Source organism: Neurospora tetraspora (genome assembly GCF_033439725.1).
Source record: "Neurospora tetraspora strain CBS 560.94 chromosome Unknown B0H65scaffold_4, whole genome shotgun sequence".
Taxonomy (NCBI): domain Eukaryota; kingdom Fungi; phylum Ascomycota; class Sordariomycetes; order Sordariales; family Sordariaceae; genus Neurospora; species Neurospora tetraspora.
This window is the reverse complement of record NW_026944386.1, coordinates 2,106,273-2,124,950: the sequence shown is the minus strand read 5'-3', so window position 1 is coordinate 2,124,950 and position 18,678 is coordinate 2,106,273. Positions and strand designations below refer to the sequence as shown.

The 18,678-nt window shown below is 52.4% G+C and overlaps 6 protein-coding genes across 6 annotated transcripts; 3 read left to right on the top strand and 3 right to left on the bottom strand.

Annotated features, from left to right (window-relative positions):
* The first annotated feature begins 18 nt into the window (after positions 1 to 18).
* B0H65DRAFT_192908 (Cnl2/NKP2 family protein-domain-containing protein) lies at positions 19 to 1,304 on the top strand. The gene is made up of 2 exons (XM_062821674.1): positions 19 to 452; positions 544 to 1,304. The coding sequence occupies exons 1-2, from the start codon at positions 156 to 158 to the stop codon at positions 802 to 804; spliced, it is 558 nt and encodes a 185-aa protein (XP_062681647.1). The 5' UTR covers positions 19 to 155; the 3' UTR covers positions 805 to 1,304.
* B0H65DRAFT_192905 (uncharacterized protein) lies at positions 911 to 2,418 on the bottom strand. The gene is made up of 3 exons (XM_062821673.1): positions 1,957 to 2,418; positions 1,449 to 1,878; positions 911 to 1,387 (listed from the first exon to the last, which is right to left on the bottom strand). The coding sequence occupies exons 1-3, from the start codon at positions 2,291 to 2,293 to the stop codon at positions 1,309 to 1,311; spliced, it is 846 nt and encodes a 281-aa protein (XP_062681646.1). The 5' UTR covers positions 2,294 to 2,418; the 3' UTR covers positions 911 to 1,308.
* Positions 2,419 to 2,705: 287 nt separating this feature from the next.
* On the top strand, positions 2,706 to 5,233 carry B0H65DRAFT_548781 (CENP-Q, a CENPA-CAD centromere complex subunit-domain-containing protein; the record flags this gene model as incomplete). Its single annotated transcript, XM_062829599.1, has 3 exons — positions 2,706 to 2,838; positions 2,897 to 3,006; positions 3,287 to 5,233. 3 exons carry the CDS (start codon positions 2,706 to 2,708, stop codon positions 5,231 to 5,233), a joined length of 2,190 nt encoding a protein of 729 aa, XP_062681645.1.
* Positions 5,234 to 5,674: 441 nt separating this feature from the next.
* Positions 5,675 to 7,214, bottom strand: B0H65DRAFT_192858 (LicD family-domain-containing protein). The gene is made up of 2 exons (XM_062821672.1): positions 5,889 to 7,214; positions 5,675 to 5,787 (listed from the first exon to the last, which is right to left on the bottom strand). Exons 1-2 carry the CDS (start codon positions 6,890 to 6,892, stop codon positions 5,724 to 5,726), a joined length of 1,068 nt encoding a protein of 355 aa, XP_062681644.1. The 5' UTR covers positions 6,893 to 7,214; the 3' UTR covers positions 5,675 to 5,723.
* Positions 7,215 to 8,669: 1,455 nt separating this feature from the next.
* Positions 8,670 to 11,973, bottom strand: B0H65DRAFT_539418 (uncharacterized protein; the record flags this gene model as incomplete). Its single annotated transcript, XM_062829118.1, has 2 exons — positions 11,042 to 11,973; positions 8,670 to 10,992 (listed from the first exon to the last, which is right to left on the bottom strand). Exons 1-2 carry the CDS (start codon positions 11,545 to 11,547, stop codon positions 8,670 to 8,672), a joined length of 2,829 nt encoding a protein of 942 aa, XP_062681643.1. The 5' UTR covers positions 11,548 to 11,973.
* A 4,833-nt stretch (positions 11,974 to 16,806) lies between these two features.
* Positions 16,807 to 17,169, top strand: B0H65DRAFT_192839 (uncharacterized protein). The gene has a single exon (XM_062821671.1). The coding sequence runs from the start codon at positions 16,855 to 16,857 to the stop codon at positions 17,128 to 17,130; it is 276 nt and encodes a 91-aa protein (XP_062681642.1). The 5' UTR covers positions 16,807 to 16,854; the 3' UTR covers positions 17,131 to 17,169.
* The last annotated feature ends 1,509 nt before the right edge of the window (positions 17,170 to 18,678 follow it).

Below are 18,678 nucleotides of genomic sequence, written 5' to 3'. Positions count from 1 at the left end.
CGCGCAGCAACGCGTCCCCTTTGTTGTGCGCCTTCCATGGTTCTGCATTTATTTACTTCTTGTTATAACTGTAAATTACCAAATACACATTTATATGACTAGAATCCACGGACATCCTTTTACAGTTTTTCATTTTCCAAGAAAAATCCGGCGCAATGGCACCGACCGAGACAAAAATCCTCAGCGACTATTTGCTAGTCCCCGCACAGCTGCCTGCAATCATCTCCTTGCAAGAGTTCACTGAGCTTTTCCCGCGATCCCTTCAATCTTCGCCTCAAGTCAGAAATTTGTATCGCGATCTGCAGACACAGAGAAATGCCGTCGTCGACTCAGTTGCGGCCGAGATCGAGGCGGAGGCCAAGCGCGGCAAGGCAATGCGCCGAGTCATGATCAAGGCCAAAAGGGAGGAGGAGTCGCAAGAGAACGATGACGAAGCTGAAATTGAACGGATTGTAAGATTTGAGAACCAACCTCAAGATCGTTTATTTGCAATGGGTAAAAGAGCTAACTAATGGCCCTCGTGGCAACTGTCTGGCCTTGTAGCTGTTTGGCTCGACTTCTGATTCACAAACTTCCAAACATAGCATTGGTTCCATTCTTCCCGACCTTGAAGGCGCCGTGTCGGAGCTTGAGAGCGAGCTTCAGCTTCTTGGAGAGGAAGAGGCAGCACTTATGGCGTCCATTCAACGAACAGTGGGCAGCATGAGCGATCTACGCTACGGCCGCTTTGCTAATGGCCAACTCCGTGATCAAGTGCTCGAGGGGCTGGCGAGCTTGCGCGAGACTTGTAAATCCAAATATTAATCATATTTGTGATATGGAATCGCTCAAGGGTCGACAAACGCGCTGATAGACCTAGCCGAGCCATCATGACAACCCGAATCTACAATACACCTCTCAACCGTACTCAACACTCAGCAAGCCGATAGCCCTTCACCTGTCAAGCTCGGTCCTCTAGCGACCCCCGCGAACAATAACTCGCTCTTCCTACCCACCTTACCCCGCGATGCTGGACAACAACAGCAGCAGTAGAGAATCAACAAGCCGCTGCTGACACTACCACCGATTCATACGCCCAGTAACGAGTCTTTGACCAAGCAGACGCCAAGGATAGACCCTTTTGGAACCGATCCTGCAGTTCGTCACCCTCCTTCGAGTCATTCACGCCAATTGCTCCTCCCAAAAAATTCCAGTCAACATGTTCAAAATCAAATTCAAGCAAATCGTCATGACGGTTGAGACTAGACAAATTGTACCAAATGCTATAACGAGAGCTAAAACGCGTAGCACTTTAGTGGCGAGGTCTACTTAAGAACGGCCATCACCAGGAGCAGCACCACGAGCAGGGTTGGCAGGGCGGTTCTGCGCGCCACCCATGTTGCGGTTCCTACAACCAGAGAATACGTGTTAGCATCCGATAAAGTGACGAACGTGATTGGTTTACTCACATTATCGTCCTGCTGAAGAAGGAAACAAAGAGCATCATGGCCCACGAGGGGATGATGCTCAAGTAGTGGAGGGCGTAGGCAATGGGGACCGCCAGGTTATACTGGGCAAGGGTACCATCGAAGGGGTGGAGCGCACCTTCGATGAGTTCCATGCCGGCGGCCTCCTTGCCCTCCGTCCTTTCCTTATCGAATGTCTCGAGCAGATCGGCCGCGGTGATGGTGGTGAAGTTCAGGCGCTTCCAGTAGATGTCGACGGCGGCGGGCGGGGGGAGCATCTCGAAGACCCAGAGGGACGAAGCACCAGCGGACCAGACATTGCAAAGGACAGGCTCCTCTTCACAATCGAGGATGGCTACATGGGGAGAGTTGGGGATAGTCGAGAACTTCTCCACCGTCTCGCCGAAGGCCTCCTCGACGGGTCCGCAGCGGCCTGTGATCAAAGAAACCAGTCAGTTCTCCACGCTACTTATTTCTGCCAAAGATTCATCAGGGATGGGAAGGTTCATACCAAAGCACGTCTTGTTACCACCAGTAACCAGCACCCACCACTCCTCGGGGGTAGTGGCATCGGGCTGGACGGGAGCATACAACGTGTCCTTCCAGTTCGCGAGCGTGAGGCGCTCAATATGCTTGGGTTCTACCGGGCTGCTGGTGGCAGACTCGGTGTTGGAGACAACGGGCTTCTGCTGAGGAACCTCAGCCGCCTCGGGAACGGCAGCACCACCGGTAGTGCCAGCGAAGCTTCCGAGGAAGTTCTGGAACTTGGCCTTGTACTGGTCGAGGGGACTTTCGGCGGCAGCCAGAAGAGGCAATGCCAGGATGGCGGCGGACGTAGAGAAGCGCATTGTGTCTTGACTGTGGAGAGAAACCGTGAAGCTCGACTGGGACCGTAAAGAAAGTTGGACGGAGAATTAAAAAGAGTATCAGATGTCAAGCTGTCTTTTTGTTGTTAGCTCCAATAATGTGATGTAAGGACACCCGTTCTCAACGGATGCAGCAATGAGGGGCCTGGAGCGAGGGCTGGACGTATCAGAAGAGAGCCTGGGGTCTCCAGTCTGTAGCTCAATGCGGGCGGGTGGAGTAAGATATCGGTGATCACAGAACGGGAGAGAAGGGGACGAAGGGACTTTGTACCTTTGGTTGTATCGTTGTATAGCTGACAATGTTATTGTAAACAAACAGAGGAATTTTCTCCCTAAAGAAGTCACTGGCAACTGATGGGGAGATGGCGCGTTGCAGATGGTAACTGGATGGACAATGACACGAGCACAAGAGTCCAACAGGAGTTCGAAAGAAGCAACAGATAACTCGGGTTTTATTGACAGAATTGAGCATGTCGCCGCCTTGTTCTTGGCCCCCCTTCCCAACGTTGCGATACAAACGGGGAACCGTAGCAACAGAAGCAGGTGTCAGGGGGGAACTGAGACCCTTCTGTTCACACTTCACAGCAACCGGCCGCCCAACAACTGGAAACTGGAACACGGCCCGCCCCCCGGATTCTAGGCAGAACCCCACAGCGAACCCCAACCCGAGGATCCTGTCATGCCTGCCAAGTGATGTGAGCCAAGCATGCCAAGTATGCCAAGATCCTTATCAGTTATCATCTAAGCGCGCGGTGGGTATCAAAGCACCAGCCACAGTAACATCATCCGATTGCGAGCTGTCACCACTGTGGCTTGCTTCGAGGGGCAATTACATATTATTGGTACCTTGACGACCTCACCTTCAACACTCAATCATTCTATCCATATATACCGACGGCGCATAACTGTTTTGTTTCAGATATGGTAATTTCAATTGATTCCCCTCCAAAATTGACATGCTAACTATCATAAAAGGCGCCCGAGATACCAAATCAAAAGAGGAAACGCGGTCGTCCACCCAACGCGTCCAAGACAGAAGACGCGTCGGGGCGCGCAGAGGAGACAACAACAAGAAGACCGAAGCCAGCAGAGAAGACGCAAACTGAAGAGGCAGAAGGCACATCCAATCTGGGGGCAAAGAAACGAGGACGGCCTAAGAAGACGCTCGATACTGAATCCCTAGAGGAAGAATCCACACCTGCTGCTGTCGAGAAGCAGTCCAAACGAGGCCCCAAGGCTAGAGAGGAACCTGTCGCGGAGGAACCGCCTAACCCTAGGAAGAGAGGGCGACCACCCAAGGACCGTACGGAAGATGTCAGTACCGACGCGCCTACAGAGGAAACGAGACCACGGAAACGGAGGAGGCCCTCTCCTGCTGCCGAGGAGCCAGTAGAAGACGAGGATCAACCGGATTTGGAACCAACCAAGAAACCAAGAGGGAGGCCGAGCAAGGACACCGGCAAGGTGACAGCGAAGGGCTTGCGTGGCGGAAAAGAAGCAGCGACGGCTGAGGAGGAACCAGCACAGAAGGAGGACGTCCGCCGAAGTAAAAGGTCAACCAATCCAAGTCAGCATTCCTCGAAAACAACTCAACGTGGGAAGGAGAATAGGCGAGATCCATCAGCACACCAGGACAGCAGTCGCTCATCACTAGCCGAAGTATCCGTCTCTCAAGCTCAGAACCGGACGTCTCCTCCGCAGAACGAGCAGACCACCAAGAGCAGGAAAGGGAAGAAGGTAGCCGAAGCCGAGGGCGCAGATGTCGAGGAGGAGGCGCCAAAACGGCAGCGTAGAAGGGGTCAGGCTGTTCCAGAAGCAGAAGATTCCCAACGTCCTGAAGCGGCACAGAAAAAGAAGCGCGGACCAGCACATCGTCCCCCCAATGCCACCATAAGGGAGAAGGCCGTACCTGCGGCCGCTGCTAAGAAACAGCGGGCAGAGAAACGGTCAGCCAAGGACTCGGATACGACCACCACGGGACCAGCTGAAAAGCCGCGACGACGGAAGAACGCCGAACCAGACGAGAATGAAGAGCCTCCCGCTCAACAACAACTCAAAGAACCAAAGGAGAAAGCACCTCCTGTCCCCAAATACCGCCACCTCACTTCCCGCACTCGCCAGATCCCCCGGTCCACCATGGCCTCCAAATGGTCACCGCTCGACCCCCCTTCCATCGCCGCGGTAGACAGCATCATCGCCGACGCCTACCGCCCCATCCTCTTCCGTCTCCGCGAAACCCGCAGCGACTCGAGCCGGCACGCGCACGCTCAGGACATCCTAACCACCTTCGCTTCGCGCCTACACAAGAAGCTGGAAAAGGGCATGCCATTCCCGCCACCCTCCATCCCTTCTGTCTCCAAGCAGCCGAGGGACGTCAGCGGCGAACCAGCAGGCGCAAGTCACGAAGCGGAGTTCGACTTTGAGAAGACTGTCAATGCAATCCAAGCGCTCGAGAGGACGCTCGATCCACTGCTACACTCCGTCGCCCTCCTTAAGCGGGAGAAGGAGAAGGAAGAGCAGGAGTTGGAGCGGGCGTACAGGCGGTTGAGAACGCTGGAAACGAATGCGCGGACGCAATCGAGGGGATGGAGGGAACGCGGGAAGCGGGACCACGTGTTGGCGCCGGGGATACGGTCTACTGGACCTGGTGCTGCGAGGGAGTGGGATGAAGAAGGGGAGATTGAGTTGGTCAAGAAGCCCACGGAGGAGAAAACAAGTGGGAGTGTGTTCAAGGAGATTGAAGGAGATGAAGAGCTTGTCAAGGTGGCCCAGCAGTTGGGAAGCCATATGGAGAGCATGAGAGGGAACTTGGAGCAGATTGAAGGGGTGGTGCCTGCTATGGAGAAGACGAAGGGCGCGCTGCAGGGTGTTTTGCAGAAGTACCTCGATGAGAAACAGTATGAGCAGGTTGTGTTTGGGTAAGGCGTCTGGGTATAGCGGTGTACTATCGGGACATGATTGTTAATGGGCGTTGGCGGAGTTGTCCCTGGATGGATGATATCCGGACTTGATGTCCACGAGTCATGAAGAATATTGTATGTTTGTTGATCAAGCGATCATCTTTCAACAGCGTAGGGCCATCTGTTTGGCCATTTTGTTTTTGGCGTGCCAGCCGCCATTTGTTGAACTAAGACAAGTGAGCTGATGGGTCTAGGACGCATTCTAACACAAAAGCTGACTAGAAGACACGGGTATTATGCTCGTCTCTATATGCTTGTGGCGGCAATTACAACAGTGAATCTCGTGGAGAGATTGTGTTTCCTTCTCCCCCCTTTCTATCCTCTTATGTTCGATCCCTTTATGTGCCCGTTCTAAACCCTCGGTTTCCCAACGCCAAGAATGCAAACAAAACAAAGCAACATTCGTCTATCCAACCCGACCAGGGGTTCTCTCGATGACCAAAGCAAAGCCATTACGACGTCTTCTTCACCAACTCCGTCTTCACCCACTCTTTCCGTCCATGATCAAAGTGGTGTCTGTCACATCAAAAAATCGTCAGTAAGTCTTGCCAACTTCTTCACCTCACACACCCAACCCAAACAGCGCAGCACAAAAGAAGACGGGAAGTAGTACTCACCCAGCCCACGTCTCCCCCGTCAAACTCCTGCCCCCATACTCCTCCTTCAAAACCCCCTCCACATCCCACGGCACCCACGCCTCCACGCCCTCAAACTCCGTTTTGCGTAGTGGCCAAATCTGTCTCGTCCCATACCCATGAAAATTCTTATCACTCCACACCCCCGTCCCCCTCCCCCCAGGGGTCCCCTTTTGTTCCCGATCCTCACTCAAACCCGTGATATCCACATACATGCCATTCTCCATATCAATCCATCTTGCATCAATCACATTCAGTCCCTCCAACCGCGTCCGCTGCGCCCAATACGGATTGACATCCAACAGGTACTTCTTCACATGCACCTCCCCCTGTTTCCCCAGTCCTTCCTTTTCTTCTTGTCCGGACAAGGTGTAGACATAATCGAACGTCGTCCCGTTCCACTCCCTCGCCATTTCTCCCAGTGTGGAGTTGGAGACTTGAACATCGAGATCATAATCCCACGGCATGATCGCGCCGTTCCAGTACCACCCCAACAGCGTGCCGTGCGCGAGCCAGGTTGTGAGACTGCGGGACGAGGTCATGAGCAGGTAGGACCGGATGAGGTGGCGCAGGTGCACGATGTGTGGGTCGTAGGGGACGGGGGTGGTGAAGTAGCGGGTGTCGTAGTGAGAGAGCTCTTCGGTGTAGCCGGGTTCGTGGAAGTATTTTTGTTCGGGGAGGAGGGGGTTGGTGTTAGTGTTGGTCGTGTCATCGGCGGGGGTTGTTTCGGCTTGCGCTTGCGCTTGCGCTGGTGCTGCGACTTGGACGGGGCGCGAGAGCGGGCCGGGGTGCGCGGCGGCGGGACGGGCAGGACGGGCGTTCGCGATGGAGCCGCCCCCGGGGAAGCTGCGGCCTTCGATTGGGAGGGGGTTGGCGAGTGAGGATAGGATGAGGGACAGGAGGGCCATGAGGAGGGTCAGTAGGCGACGACCCTTCCTCGATGTCGTTGTCGCTTGTCTTCGTTCTGGAGTTAGTGAAGACGACATCTTTGCGGTTTGAATTGGACAAAGTGTAAGAGGGCCGCTGGCGTGAACGAATGTCAAGCTGTCGGTATCAGCGAGAGATGGACAGTAATGATGGATGGGTTGATCAGAAGAAAAATAAAGAGTGAAGGTGGTCAGATGTGAATTGACTTTTCCAGATCCTTTGGGAGTGTGCGCCGGAAGACCGGATGAAAGTGTGAACTCAGGTCTGACCCATAACTGATCGGATGAGGAACTCAAGGGGAAGGTCTTGCTTTTCCCAGCAATCACAGAAGAGAATGCTTTCAGCTTTTAAACGCTAGCAGTAAAATAAAACATGAATCAACGAGTAGTGAACTGCGAACACACAGTTAGGTTAGTAGAAACGAAACAAAAGCACGCGACAGCTTGCGTCACCGTGAAGGGCCGATGAAACGGTGAACGGAGTCATGAAGCCGGGGAACCCTGTTCATGATTGCGCGGCCTGGCTCCACGGATATAAATGGGAGCTCGGGAACAACTGACTCGGCTATGTCTAGAACCGGCTACCCCTGATTGACGGATATAAGTGGTAATGTGTCGTGTGAGGAGATATACGCGCGTTTGTGGTTAGCGAAGGTGGGTATGATGGAAGGATTCGTAAGTACAGGTGGAAACTAGGTATGATAGTAACAAAACTTGGTGAGAAGATATGTGTAAATGATGAAGATCTAGGTACGGTTAAGGGGGGAACTAAGGATGAACGGCTGAGCTTGAGATCATGTTACAGACTCTGGGACAAACTATTGATGCTTGGGGTATCTAACTGACTGTACAAGTGACTTGGATTGAGAAATGTCACGATAGTTTGGTATACAAAGCGAAGAAGTTTGAGAGAAAGGAGGACAAGAGCTTGAGATTGACGAAACCCAAGCAATGAACAATCTCATCAGATTCTAAACAGGTTCTGAACACACTCGATCGCTTACATAGCCCAGTTCATGCCATGTCAGATTTCACTCCATGCTGTTATCGTTTCATCGTGGCTTTTTCCTGTCATATGATCAAGGTACATCTGGTGTTCGCCGAACTACTATCATTTCAAAATCCCTAACCCTGAGCCGCTTTCGGTACAAACCACCGATGAACAGACCTCAACGCACAGGTGAACGTGCTCATGCACCCTAAAGCGAGCCACTTGATGCCTTTGACAGATGGCAGGACCACCTGGTGGCAATCGGTTCCTGCCTGTCAGGGCAGTTTCTCCCCTACATCGCAGGGCATTCCATGTCACTTGCCGGTTGCATGCGGGAGGTACCGTAACATGGTCGTGCCTTTGTCATCATCATCCTGCTTATAGTCGGTCATCTTTACTCCGTCTCGGACTTCGTGCCATCAATCATCCGTTGTGCAACCAGTCACCCTTACCCTGCAGAGTTGGGGAAACAGACAGGAACTGACCTCCAATCCCCAACGGGTATTCTTGTACTTCATCTCATCAATATTGTAGAAATGTTTTGTTTTGTTCTACTCCTACACTAGATACGCCATCGCGATTAACTTGCCCCTGACACCGCCATTAGACCAAAGTCATTGCTCCAACAGCCAGTACCAACGCCTTGCTCCTTCCTTTCCACTACCCATTTTCCCATTTTGAAAGCAAACTACCAGACCGATGGGGGTATCTTTGATCATACATCATTTATCCATAACATTCATTCCATGAAGCAGGAAGGAAGCACACTCAAAGGAAATAAGCTTCCCATAACGCCGCGAAACGAGAAAAAAGAGAAAACCAGCACAAACGAGTTGAAGGCCAAACTCAAAAGATCTTGGAACCCGGATGAACATCCTCCTCATACGCGCTCGGATCCATCTTGATGATTCCCTGCGACGCCGATCCCTTCAAGTGACCACCACCAGTAGCAGCAGCAAAAGTGGTGAACCGAACCGGGCTAGAGAGCGCATGGTTATGACCACCGCCGGCACCGGGATGGCCAGGAGCAGTGTTGTGTTGACGATGCTGATGTTGATGCTGATGCTGATGCTGATGCCACTTGTTCGACTCACCAGATGAATGGCCACCACGTCTCACTGGACTCTGACTCCGAGTCTGGATCTGAGTCTGAGTCTGCGTGTGGTTCATATCCCGTTCCGGAATCGGCGACGGCGGGCCCTGATACTGCGGCGCACCACCAACCCAAATACCATCACCCGAAGTTGTAGTATTTCCCGACTCCCTCTGCTGTTGTTGTTGTTGTTCATTCATCGTCGTCTCATCACCACCATTACCACCATTACCAGCAGCAGCGACCTCAACCATCCCCCTCTGCACCTCCCTCTCCACCACCGCCCTGAAAAAACCAATACACTCCCCCAACTTCCTCTCCTCCGTCTCTCCGGCACCTAAAAGTCCGCACAGCGCCCGCGCTCCAACAAGCTGCTTGGCCACTACCGTGTCCGGCTGGCAAAATGTCCTGATGCGCATCGCTCTTGCATCCGTCTTGGCGCCGTCGACGATGCCCAAGATGGCAGTGGTGTTGGCCGCCGCGGGGCCGTAAAACTTGAAGTCGTTGACGTGTAAGCGGACAAGATCGAGCTGTGTTTCGAGGTCGTACCGGAAGGAGACGACGCGGGGCCGGCCTTTGGATTGCCAGGTGTCTGAGATGCGGCGGGCTTTGTTAAGGTCGAGAAGGCCGAGCGAGAGTTGGGTGGTTATGTAGGTGTTTAGGAGGGTCGAGAGCAGGAACTCGAGTTCGCAGTAGAGCAGCGATTGCTCGCGGGGGGTGAGACTGATTTGTAAGGTGCGCGGGGAGTGGGGCTTGTTGGAGTCGTGGGAGGAGCGTTGGTTGTTGTTGCCCTGCTCGGGGAGCGGGGCGGAGACAAAATCTTTGGCTTTTTTGACGAGGTTGTCGAGGAATCCGGTTTTGCGGACGGGAGCGGCGGTTGAGGGTTTCTTGTTGGGGCCGTTGGCGGCGGCGGCGTTGGGTTGTTTCGGGTTCTGGGCGTCCGAGGGACGGGAGGTAGACTCCAACCAGCCGTTTTCGCCGATCAACGTCTTGGAAGCCATGCGGATGTTGCGGTTGGGGTCGTTGATATTGTGGACTGGAAAGAGAGGAGTCAGAGCTGAGTAGTGGAAGTCGTCTGTGGCTCCGTTTGAGGAAGACTGGTTGGTTCCTTGGCCGGTGCCAGGGCGGTCGGCGCTGTGGTTGGATAACTTGGTGGGGGCGCGAGGGACTTCTGAGCCCTGGTTGTTCTGGACAGACTCGGAGTTGACCCAGTTGCTCCAGTTACCGTAGTCCTGGAGGATGCTGAGAGTCTGGGAGTATGCGCTGTCGTTCTCTTTGTTGTCCTTGACGACATGTAGAGGACTGATCTGGGAGCGGAAGCGAGGGTCGGGAGCGGGAGCCTGCTCTTGCTCCTGGGAGTAGACGGAGGACTTGTCGGTGGCTACAATCTGAACAGCCTGGGAAGCCACTCGCGCCTCGGGCTCGGGAGAGTAATGGATGACGATGGGTTCACGCTGGGCCGTGACCTTGGCGTGGAGACGAGCAATGTCGGTGTCGATGGGAGCAAGAGGGACACGATCTTGGCGACGCCTAGAAGGAGACGGAGAAGCCAAGCGGAACGCAGCTGCCTCGGTAGCAGTGTCGGCAGCAAGTTGCTGTTTCTGATGTTCTTGTCTCTGTCTGCTAGCGGACTGAGGAGACATGCATTGCTGCTGTTGCTGGTGGTGGTCTTGCTGCTGCCTCTGTCTGCTCATAGGCTTGGGGGAATCGTACCGCTGATCCCACGAGACCTGGTGTTGATGGAACTGCCTCTGCTTACTGTCACTCTGCTTGCTGGCAGGTTGAGGCGACTGGTAAGAGTCGGAGTCGTAACCAAGCCGACGCTGCTCGGAGGTCTTCAGACCCGTGCCTCTTCTGACGGGCGAAGGCGAGCGCTGTCTGGGAGGGGTGGCGACCGCCTCTTGCTGGTTCTTTCTTCTCTTCGCGGGAGAAAGAGATCTGAATCTCTGCTTGAGTGTCTTGTGCTCCTTGGCCTTGGGCTTGACTGAGTCAGCGACCTCGGATTGATAAACTTCAGGCTGAGGAGCCTGGCGGCCGCGAGATTCTGGCTCCGTATCGCCATCTTCGGAGAGGCTTCTGAAGGTTAGTATTGGCAATTTCACAGTATATTTGCTGATTTGCTTACACTTTGGCCAGCTTTTGCATCTGGGATTCGGTCAAGCTGAGCTGCAAGAAATGTTGGGATTTCTGAGAAGGGTAACCTGTGTGCTCAAGGGTAGGGGAGCGACTGCGACCGCCCATCGACTTGGAGACGGGAATAAAATTGCCACGAATGGCCTTGCTGTCGTGTGCATACATGGTGAGCTCGTTGTTTTGCTGGCAAGAAGCAATGTCGAAAGATGGTCGAGTGACTGACGGGATATTAGTTATATCCGGCGGGGGTTGACGCGTCGTGATGGACGGTTGCTGTTGTTGGGATACCTTCGTGTTTTGTTCCGAAGGATGATGATGATGCTGGTGATAAGTCTTGTCAGGGAGGAGGTCAGGCGTGATGTGTCCTTTTCTTCGCAGCGGAGGGGGATTCGATTTGCCTGAAGAGAGGGAAATGTTGCTCGCGACGGGGCTAGGTAAGGGGGCAGCAATAACTCCGGGAGTAGGAAGATCGGTGACCCAATCTTGGACTCGGTCCATTTTGGTGCAATGATGCGAATAACGCGACAATAGCAAGCAATAGGGTGGGTTGTTTACTATTCTGGCCTATTCAGACCGGTGGGGTATCTATTGTGATTGTCCGGCGGGGAGCTGGCACGAGGAGCGATTGTGGAAAATATTTTTTTCGAAACACATGCGACCAAGGTCATTGGTCAATGGCTGTATCAAGATCAGGTAGAAACTCAGGACGGCCCGGCAGGAGGAAGGAACGGACTCGGTCGATGTGGGGTGGTCGTCCGAAGATTGGACTCGGGAAGAAACCTTGGCCCTTCAATGTCAGAATCTGGTCGCCCCGGTGACGGTGAAGGCCGGGACGACGCCGTAGTCCCGGCCAGAACCCCTAATCTGCCCTCGAGCCCCTATCAAAAGTACATATCACTGTAGATATCATCTACAACCTGTCAGGTCTTGCGATAGTTGACACATGTGTGACTACTTCCGTTCTTATATTGATGCAGGTTGTTCTTCAGGTTCACGCTTTTGCTCCTTTCTCGACCGCCATCTACCTTTGCCTCTGGTCGTCATTTACACATTACCCCCACTCGTATTTTTACAGGACAACAAATCGTGCACATGTCGAGTTTTTCATGTAATTTTTGCTGAGTGTCTGCACGTGGTAGGTGTCTCATCAGTACTTCTTTGAAGCGCCAGAGTATTCTCAGCTACACATGGAAGCAAAACATCAAAATATCTTCATTTAATCCGCCAACCCTCCCAATTGAGAAACATCACAAAATCCTGTGACTTGCATTGCTGGCTCCTTGTTCTGTCTCCTGCAGTGTTGCCCTGCATCTTCATCACTCAAAGACGTCTTGTCCAGTTTCTCATGTTGATCCGGCCCTTTGCAAGAAGTTACATCGTAACAGAACTAAAAGATCCCATTGTTTTTAGGACATTCTACAACTCAGTAGCGTTTGTTCTTACTGGAGACACATGTGTAAGGCGCAGGACTCAAGTGTCTTGTCATCTCAAACTTGTTGCATTCACATGTCGGCACGCCGTCCCAGGGTGCAAATGCTCAAAAGGGTGTATTCTTGACCGGCCAAGCACTGCGTACCGTTAGCCCGTTGCAGATGTCTCTTTGTGGCAATATAATTGCAATCGCTGTTGGTGTATTAACCTGTTGATGACTTGGTCGTGAACCTCTCGGCAGTGTTTCTGCGCTTCGATGACACTAATGGGGTTTTGGCTTGAAGGGAGGGAAACTGGAATTCTTTTTCTTTGTACGAGAATCTCTAGCGACACTGGATGCTTCACAAAGTTGGTACATGTATCATAGGCCGGTGATGAAGACACTGCGTCACACCGGCGCGAGGGAGGAGGTTTCATAAGGAGCGCTCCTTCCAAGGCAACTTCGAAATATTTTTGCCTCTCTTTTCTCCTTTTTTCTTCTTCCAATTTTGCTCTCCCTGAATCACTCTTTTTTTTATACGCCTTACCAGCCGTGTTTGAGAGCAAATGGGGAATGCAGAGTCTCCAATCGCATTCGTTCTCCTCAAACATGAAGTTGCGGCTCAACGTATGGCACTACTTCGAAGCGCCCAGAAGATGATTGATCAGGCACAAGCCAATACCCGACGCAAACTGATATGAAGACGGCAAAAGCAAACTCGTGATATACCCTCCGCAACAGGCACAGACTACCTACCTCTACTTAGTCTTCAGGCAGCGTAGCCTTCGAGTCTTTACAAGTCATCGCAACAGAATGCTTTCACTTCCACTCGCCCTGGTATGCACGATAACACACGCAACTGAGGCGCTACAGGGGTACACGATCAAACCAATCTCGTCATATGGACACACTGATGACGAAGCTACGAAGATTGAGCACGGCTCAATATAACATCAATCGCTCTAGTGACTGACCGAGCATAACGGCTCTGCTTCTTCTATAGGCCTCACAAAAGGATAAGACGGGCGATTCCAGGTAATACCACCGAGCTACTTTAACAGCCACCGCGAAGGGAGCTTTACGAACGGAATCATTGATTACGGCCCAAGATATTCGAGGTCAAACTCTCCGATCGCCCACAATTCGCAAGCCCCAGGCATATAATAAAAAAAAAAAATAAAAAATAAAAAAATAAAAAAAAGTGGACTTACAGCTTCCGGGTTCGAACGCGCAGCGTCCACGAGAGCCGGGGGAAGGAAAGGAAGGTGGGGGGCCGATAACCGTGCCCGCTGCACCATCCTACCAGCTTGCCACGGAAGTAATCACGGGGGAAGTAATACATATACCCTACTACAAGGGCTGGATTGCGGGCTAGATGCTGTTGAACGATCTTCGTGTTGTTTCAATGTCGGCCTGCGACAAATCACGGCACATGAGTAAAGGCCCAGTGCTGCCTGCCACTGAGGAAGCATCGACGCCCCGTTTCTGATGGAAACTTTGCGAGTGAAAACACTTGATTGCCCCTTCCACCAAGTAAATGAGTCGTCTTTACCCGCCGAGGACCAACTGGTTAGCCCGGTTTTCACTCCGTCGCCACTATATCAGAATCGACCGTGGCCTCTGGTGTATACCTACCTAGGTAAGCTTCTAGGAAGATCACTCCCGCCCGTCACGGTGGACGGAACACAGGAGTACCAGGAACCAACCCCGTGCTGCCAATGATGAAGGATTTTAGGCCCGCTGTCAACTCGTGGATAATTAGTTGATCACTCCTTTGAGTCCTTTACCTCAGGCCTGCCCGGGGACGGTTACATAAGGTACTCATAAAACCCCATCCTTGTCTCCTCCCGATCTGTCTGTCTTTGCCTTCCATGTCTCTCACCTCATCTCTCGATCTTTATCCAAATGAACATAAAACTGACGGCGGACGTAGGTAGCTGCTCGTCAAACGCAGGCCAGGTAACATACCTCTAGGTAGATAGGTAGAGTAAAGTAGGTAGATTGGTACTTTCGTGTAATTAACGGCCGAAAGGCCAAAGGGACTCAACTCCGAATAGTTTTCTCGGATAGTAGCATAGCCCGTGCCATGTCATGTCATGTACTCGTGGAATTTTTTCATTTGCCATGTGTTCGTTTACACAGATAGATGTAGAAAGAGGCAAGGGGTAAGTAGGTAGGTATTGTCATATTACGACATAGTAAAGAAAGCGGTAGTAACATTGATCTGCCAGGTAGCATGATTTTCAGACTGTTTACAACATTCCGACGGATCGTGGATTATTGGAAGCTTGAGCTCTCCAAGTGCATAAGGTAGGAATCCACCGATCGGTGATGAGGATACTGGCAGAATGGGCAGGCAGCAAGCACGGGCGAAAAAGCCCCAGGGTAGGTATGCGGAACCCTCGATGCCAGTGCCCGACTGGAACGATGAGAACGGCTGAACATGAACCGGAGACCAGGGTGTGTCACTAGAGTCGATCTACCTATCTAACTCTCTACCTAGAGGTATGTACTGAGTAAGAAGGTACCTAGCCGTTCTCCCTGTTTGTTTGTTTCTTTTGCCTCGAAGCCCCCCTGCTCTTTCAAGATAACTATGAGCGCAAGAAGAGGTTGTACATTACCGGCAAGCTTCCCCGGTGTCACATTGTGTTTGCGTCTTTTCATACCTCTATTTACTAGGTACGTACCACGCAACATTCACGGAGGGTGATGAAAAAGGGGATAGAAGGTGACAGGACGAGGGAACTGGGAGGAATGATGAAGTGACGGGATGATGTGGACTACCTCTATGATAGTGAACCTGTCGGGTTTTACGTGTGGCCATTTCCTCTGAAGTCCACTTACTGGTCATGTCTTGCGTCGGTTTCCTGATCCAGTCGATCACTTCGCTCTTGTCGGGGGCTCGGTATATCCGGACCTTTTTACAGGGAAATGCTTGTGCTGGATCTGTCGATCTTTGCGGGAGCATCACAATCAATCAACGGGATGGTCATTGGAGATATCAGTATATATATCTAGTCCGGGAAATGTTTCGAGCCGCCATACTTTTCTTGAACTCAAGAAATCAGACTCCCGTTTCGTTCTGGCTGTCACTTACACCTGATAGCACGTAAAGGACCGACGCTGTGGCTTATAAAGAGCGATAGCCTTGTAAGCCCAACAGCTCCGTACGTCCGTACGAGTGATGGACTCGGAGAACTCGGTCGACAACCAAATGTACCGAACTCGAATCCGTTCCATGGACGGACGGACGGTTTCCTAAATAAAAGTCCCTATGATCCTTCACATGCATAGCATCTTGCTATATTACCCGGCTCCTCGAAAAGTACCCATTATTGATGAAGACACCGTGGTCGAGACAGCTGGGTGGATGACAACTGGAGAGATAGACAGAGAAGAAATCACACCGCCAGTCGGCTCGGCCCGAGAGAAATCTCTCACCTGACCGGGCCAACGGGTTGCCAACGGGTTGCCCAAAGTCAACGGTTCTACCAGATGTCTCAAACCCCGTCAGACAGGCAAAGCAGGCAGCCGGTGGAATGGCAACTCTTGTCTCGTAGCCCAAATATCGGGACCGAGACATTGTTCACCCGTTGTGAAGCCTGTTGTCTTGTCCGCGCCCAGCAAGCCACCAGCCACACCAGCTACAGCCGCACGCGACGGTACCGGGTCCTTCAAGCCATCTGTACTTACATTTCCTTGAGGCTTTGGCTATTCCCGTGTGGCTTGATGCACTCACTCGGTCATGAACTATATGATCTTCTCTGGGATACATGGACAAAAAGCAAGCAAATGGCCCATGACTTCGCGTGTGGCGTGTATGTGCGCGTCAAATGTCTCTCATCTGAGACCTACTTACCCCATAACCACAGGCTCGAAGGGAAGGGAGGGGGCGGTTGAGCGCCTCGTGAAAACCTCGTTGTCAGCGAGACAAACATCGGCGTCTGTCTGGTATGTAGTTCATGATCCCAGATTGTAAGCATAGATAAATAAGGAGAAAAGGGAGAGGCGTTCTCGGTCTGCAATGAGGCGCTCATAAACGCGCGGATTCTTCGTTCCTTCTTACCCTCCAACGGAAAGGGAAAGCTGGGTAAGCCAGTCAGTCAGCCAGACTGACCAAAGCAGCCAGCCACAACAGCCCTACGGAGGTGTGTGATGCCATCCCTACCGACCGGATTGAGTCGGCGGTTGTCCGTGGTGGTCCCGTCCAAGAATGATCTTGTGAGTTCTTGGCACGATATTTTCATTGCCTGGCGGCTGACGGTCGGCCGCATTTTGGTGAGGTTGACGAATGTGAGGGTATATCGCACGATAGGGTGTAAAGGAAGCAGCTCCATCTCGGTCCCCTTCCCTCTGTCACCTCGTCAGTTTGAGCTTCAAGGTCAAGAGCGTATATGATCCAACAGGAAGTTTTGACTGCTCACCCGTCCTCTTCCAAGGACCGCTTCAACATCAAACCCTCTTTTTCAAGGGATCCTGCCCGGTCACGGCACACTCCGCTGATGGAGGGTGCCAGTTACGACCAAGTGGTGCATAAATCTGTCCAATATAGGCAGCATCCGGGAACCATTCTTCCTCGGAGTTTGGTTCTCATCTGTCCTTTGCCCAACCGTTACATCCTGGCTCATCTAAAGGGCTCAAGCATACGTACGGTGTCTGTTGTAGTGTAAGTGCCCGCAAATGGGTCGGATCTCCAAATGCAACACCGACAGTAGCAGCCAGTTAATGAGCCCAATATCGAGCCGTGAGCCGCGAACCGCACATTGTCGCAGCACCTGGATTCCCAGTCAGGTGTAGCGAACTAGCGATTACCACCGTATTGTGTATTCTGGCCTTGTAGGCAGTTTATATTGACCACCTGGGCACCGAGATTGCAGGATCACCGCGTCGGTCTTGCGTTCCAGCGCCCCGCTGCAGCCCAGCAATTTCTGATATTTCGTTTGAGAATTCATCTCGGAAACAAAAGAGTGTTGTGGTTACTGTTCATATTCCACAGCCATGTCAGCATTGCAGTATGCAATGGTGCAAATGCAACCAAAAAAAAAAAAAAACACATCACGCAAAGTCGCCAAGAAAGAGGATGGTTAGTTAGGCTCGGGGACCTACCGGTAGCTACCGTCCCGAGCCCGAGGCCTTACGCAGTAGAGCTGGGATCATGTGGAGAAAGCGAGCCTGCCACCCTGCTTTGCCTGTCCACCAACAACCTTCCACTTTTCCATATGCAATCGGTACCAAAGACGGGAAAAGGGCTGACTGGATTGGCAGGGTGGGCCGGCGGGGGAGGTACAGAAGGGTTACGTCCGCTTGGAAACCGCCCAACATCATTTTGAGGAAAATGTGAAAGCAGCACAGTGCTCATTTCGTATAGCGACTTTTTCGGTAGCCATCCGGACGTCCTCGGAACCACGGGACTTGACGAACAACTGACGGACCGCTCTTTCAATTCTGTAATGTCGACCGGTGTTGTTACTCAAGACGCCATCCACTGTGCTCGACCGGTCTCACTTTGGCCCTTGGCCATCAGCAGGGAGTTTTTTTTGCAAGGCTGCCACCGCTTGTCTGGGTTGACCAATGTGATGACGTCCCGAGGGAGCGGCATACGCCGTAGAAGCGTCGTGGCATCTTGGATAGTGCGGCGATCTGCCAAAGGGGTTTGGAGATAGACCAGGATCGCCAACCAGCACCTGCGTTGCTGGCCGGTAGGCATCTGTTTATGATTTCGAGGGCTTGCCATGACGGTTCATAGGATGTTGGCACTTGCATCTGGTGGACGTCCAGCCTCTCAGGAGCATTCACTTGGGTATTTTGGAAAGCGAATACGGGAGATGAGGGTGAGGGCGGCGGTTTCGGATAGGTGATCAAGTTATTGATTTCACCCTGACCGCAGACAGGAGTCCCAAAATAGAACATTGGACATGGCCCATCCCCATCGAGAACATTTGTTCACGTTACGAGAAGTTTGGGGACGCCCTCGGACAAGAAATTGATGGTGTCGCTTTCAGGAGGGTTGCCGGTCTGTGGGTTTCTCTGAACTCTCGACTCGCATCGTATACTTGTGCCATGATGATGGTCCCATACGCTCTTTGACGACATCAATGTGCATCTTGCCGAACTTGGCGAGCAAAAAAGGTGTGCAACCGGGAGTGTGCGTATTGTTGGCTTCCGATACTTGCCCTGGAGGTTGCCCTGGGCCAGAAGACCTTTCGATATCCGAAGGT

Coding starts and splice junctions, on each gene's coding strand:
- B0H65DRAFT_192908 (XM_062821674.1), top strand. CDS start 156: ATGGCACCGACCGAGACAAAAATCCTCAGCGACTATTTGCTAGTCCCC. Junction 453..543: donor AAGCTGAAATTGAACGGATT/GTAAGATTTGAG, acceptor CTGGCCTTGTAG/CTGTTTGGCTCGACTTCTGA.
- B0H65DRAFT_192905 (XM_062821673.1), bottom strand. CDS start 2,293: ATGCGCTTCTCTACGTCCGCCGCCATCCTGGCATTGCCTCTTCTGGCT. Junction 1,879..1,956: donor TGGTAACAAGACGTGCTTTG/GTATGAACCTTC, acceptor CTTTGATCACAG/GCCGCTGCGGACCCGTCGAG. Junction 1,388..1,448: donor TTCTTCAGCAGGACGATAAT/GTGAGTAAACCA, acceptor CTCTGGTTGTAG/GAACCGCAACATGGGTGGCG.
- B0H65DRAFT_192858 (XM_062821672.1), bottom strand. CDS start 6,892: ATGTCGTCTTCACTAACTCCAGAACGAAGACAAGCGACAACGACATCG. Junction 5,788..5,888: donor ACGGGGGAGACGTGGGCTGG/GTGAGTACTACT, acceptor TTGATGTGACAG/ACACCACTTTGATCATGGAC.
- B0H65DRAFT_192839 (XM_062821671.1), top strand. CDS start 16,855: ATGATCCAACAGGAAGTTTTGACTGCTCACCCGTCCTCTTCCAAGGAC.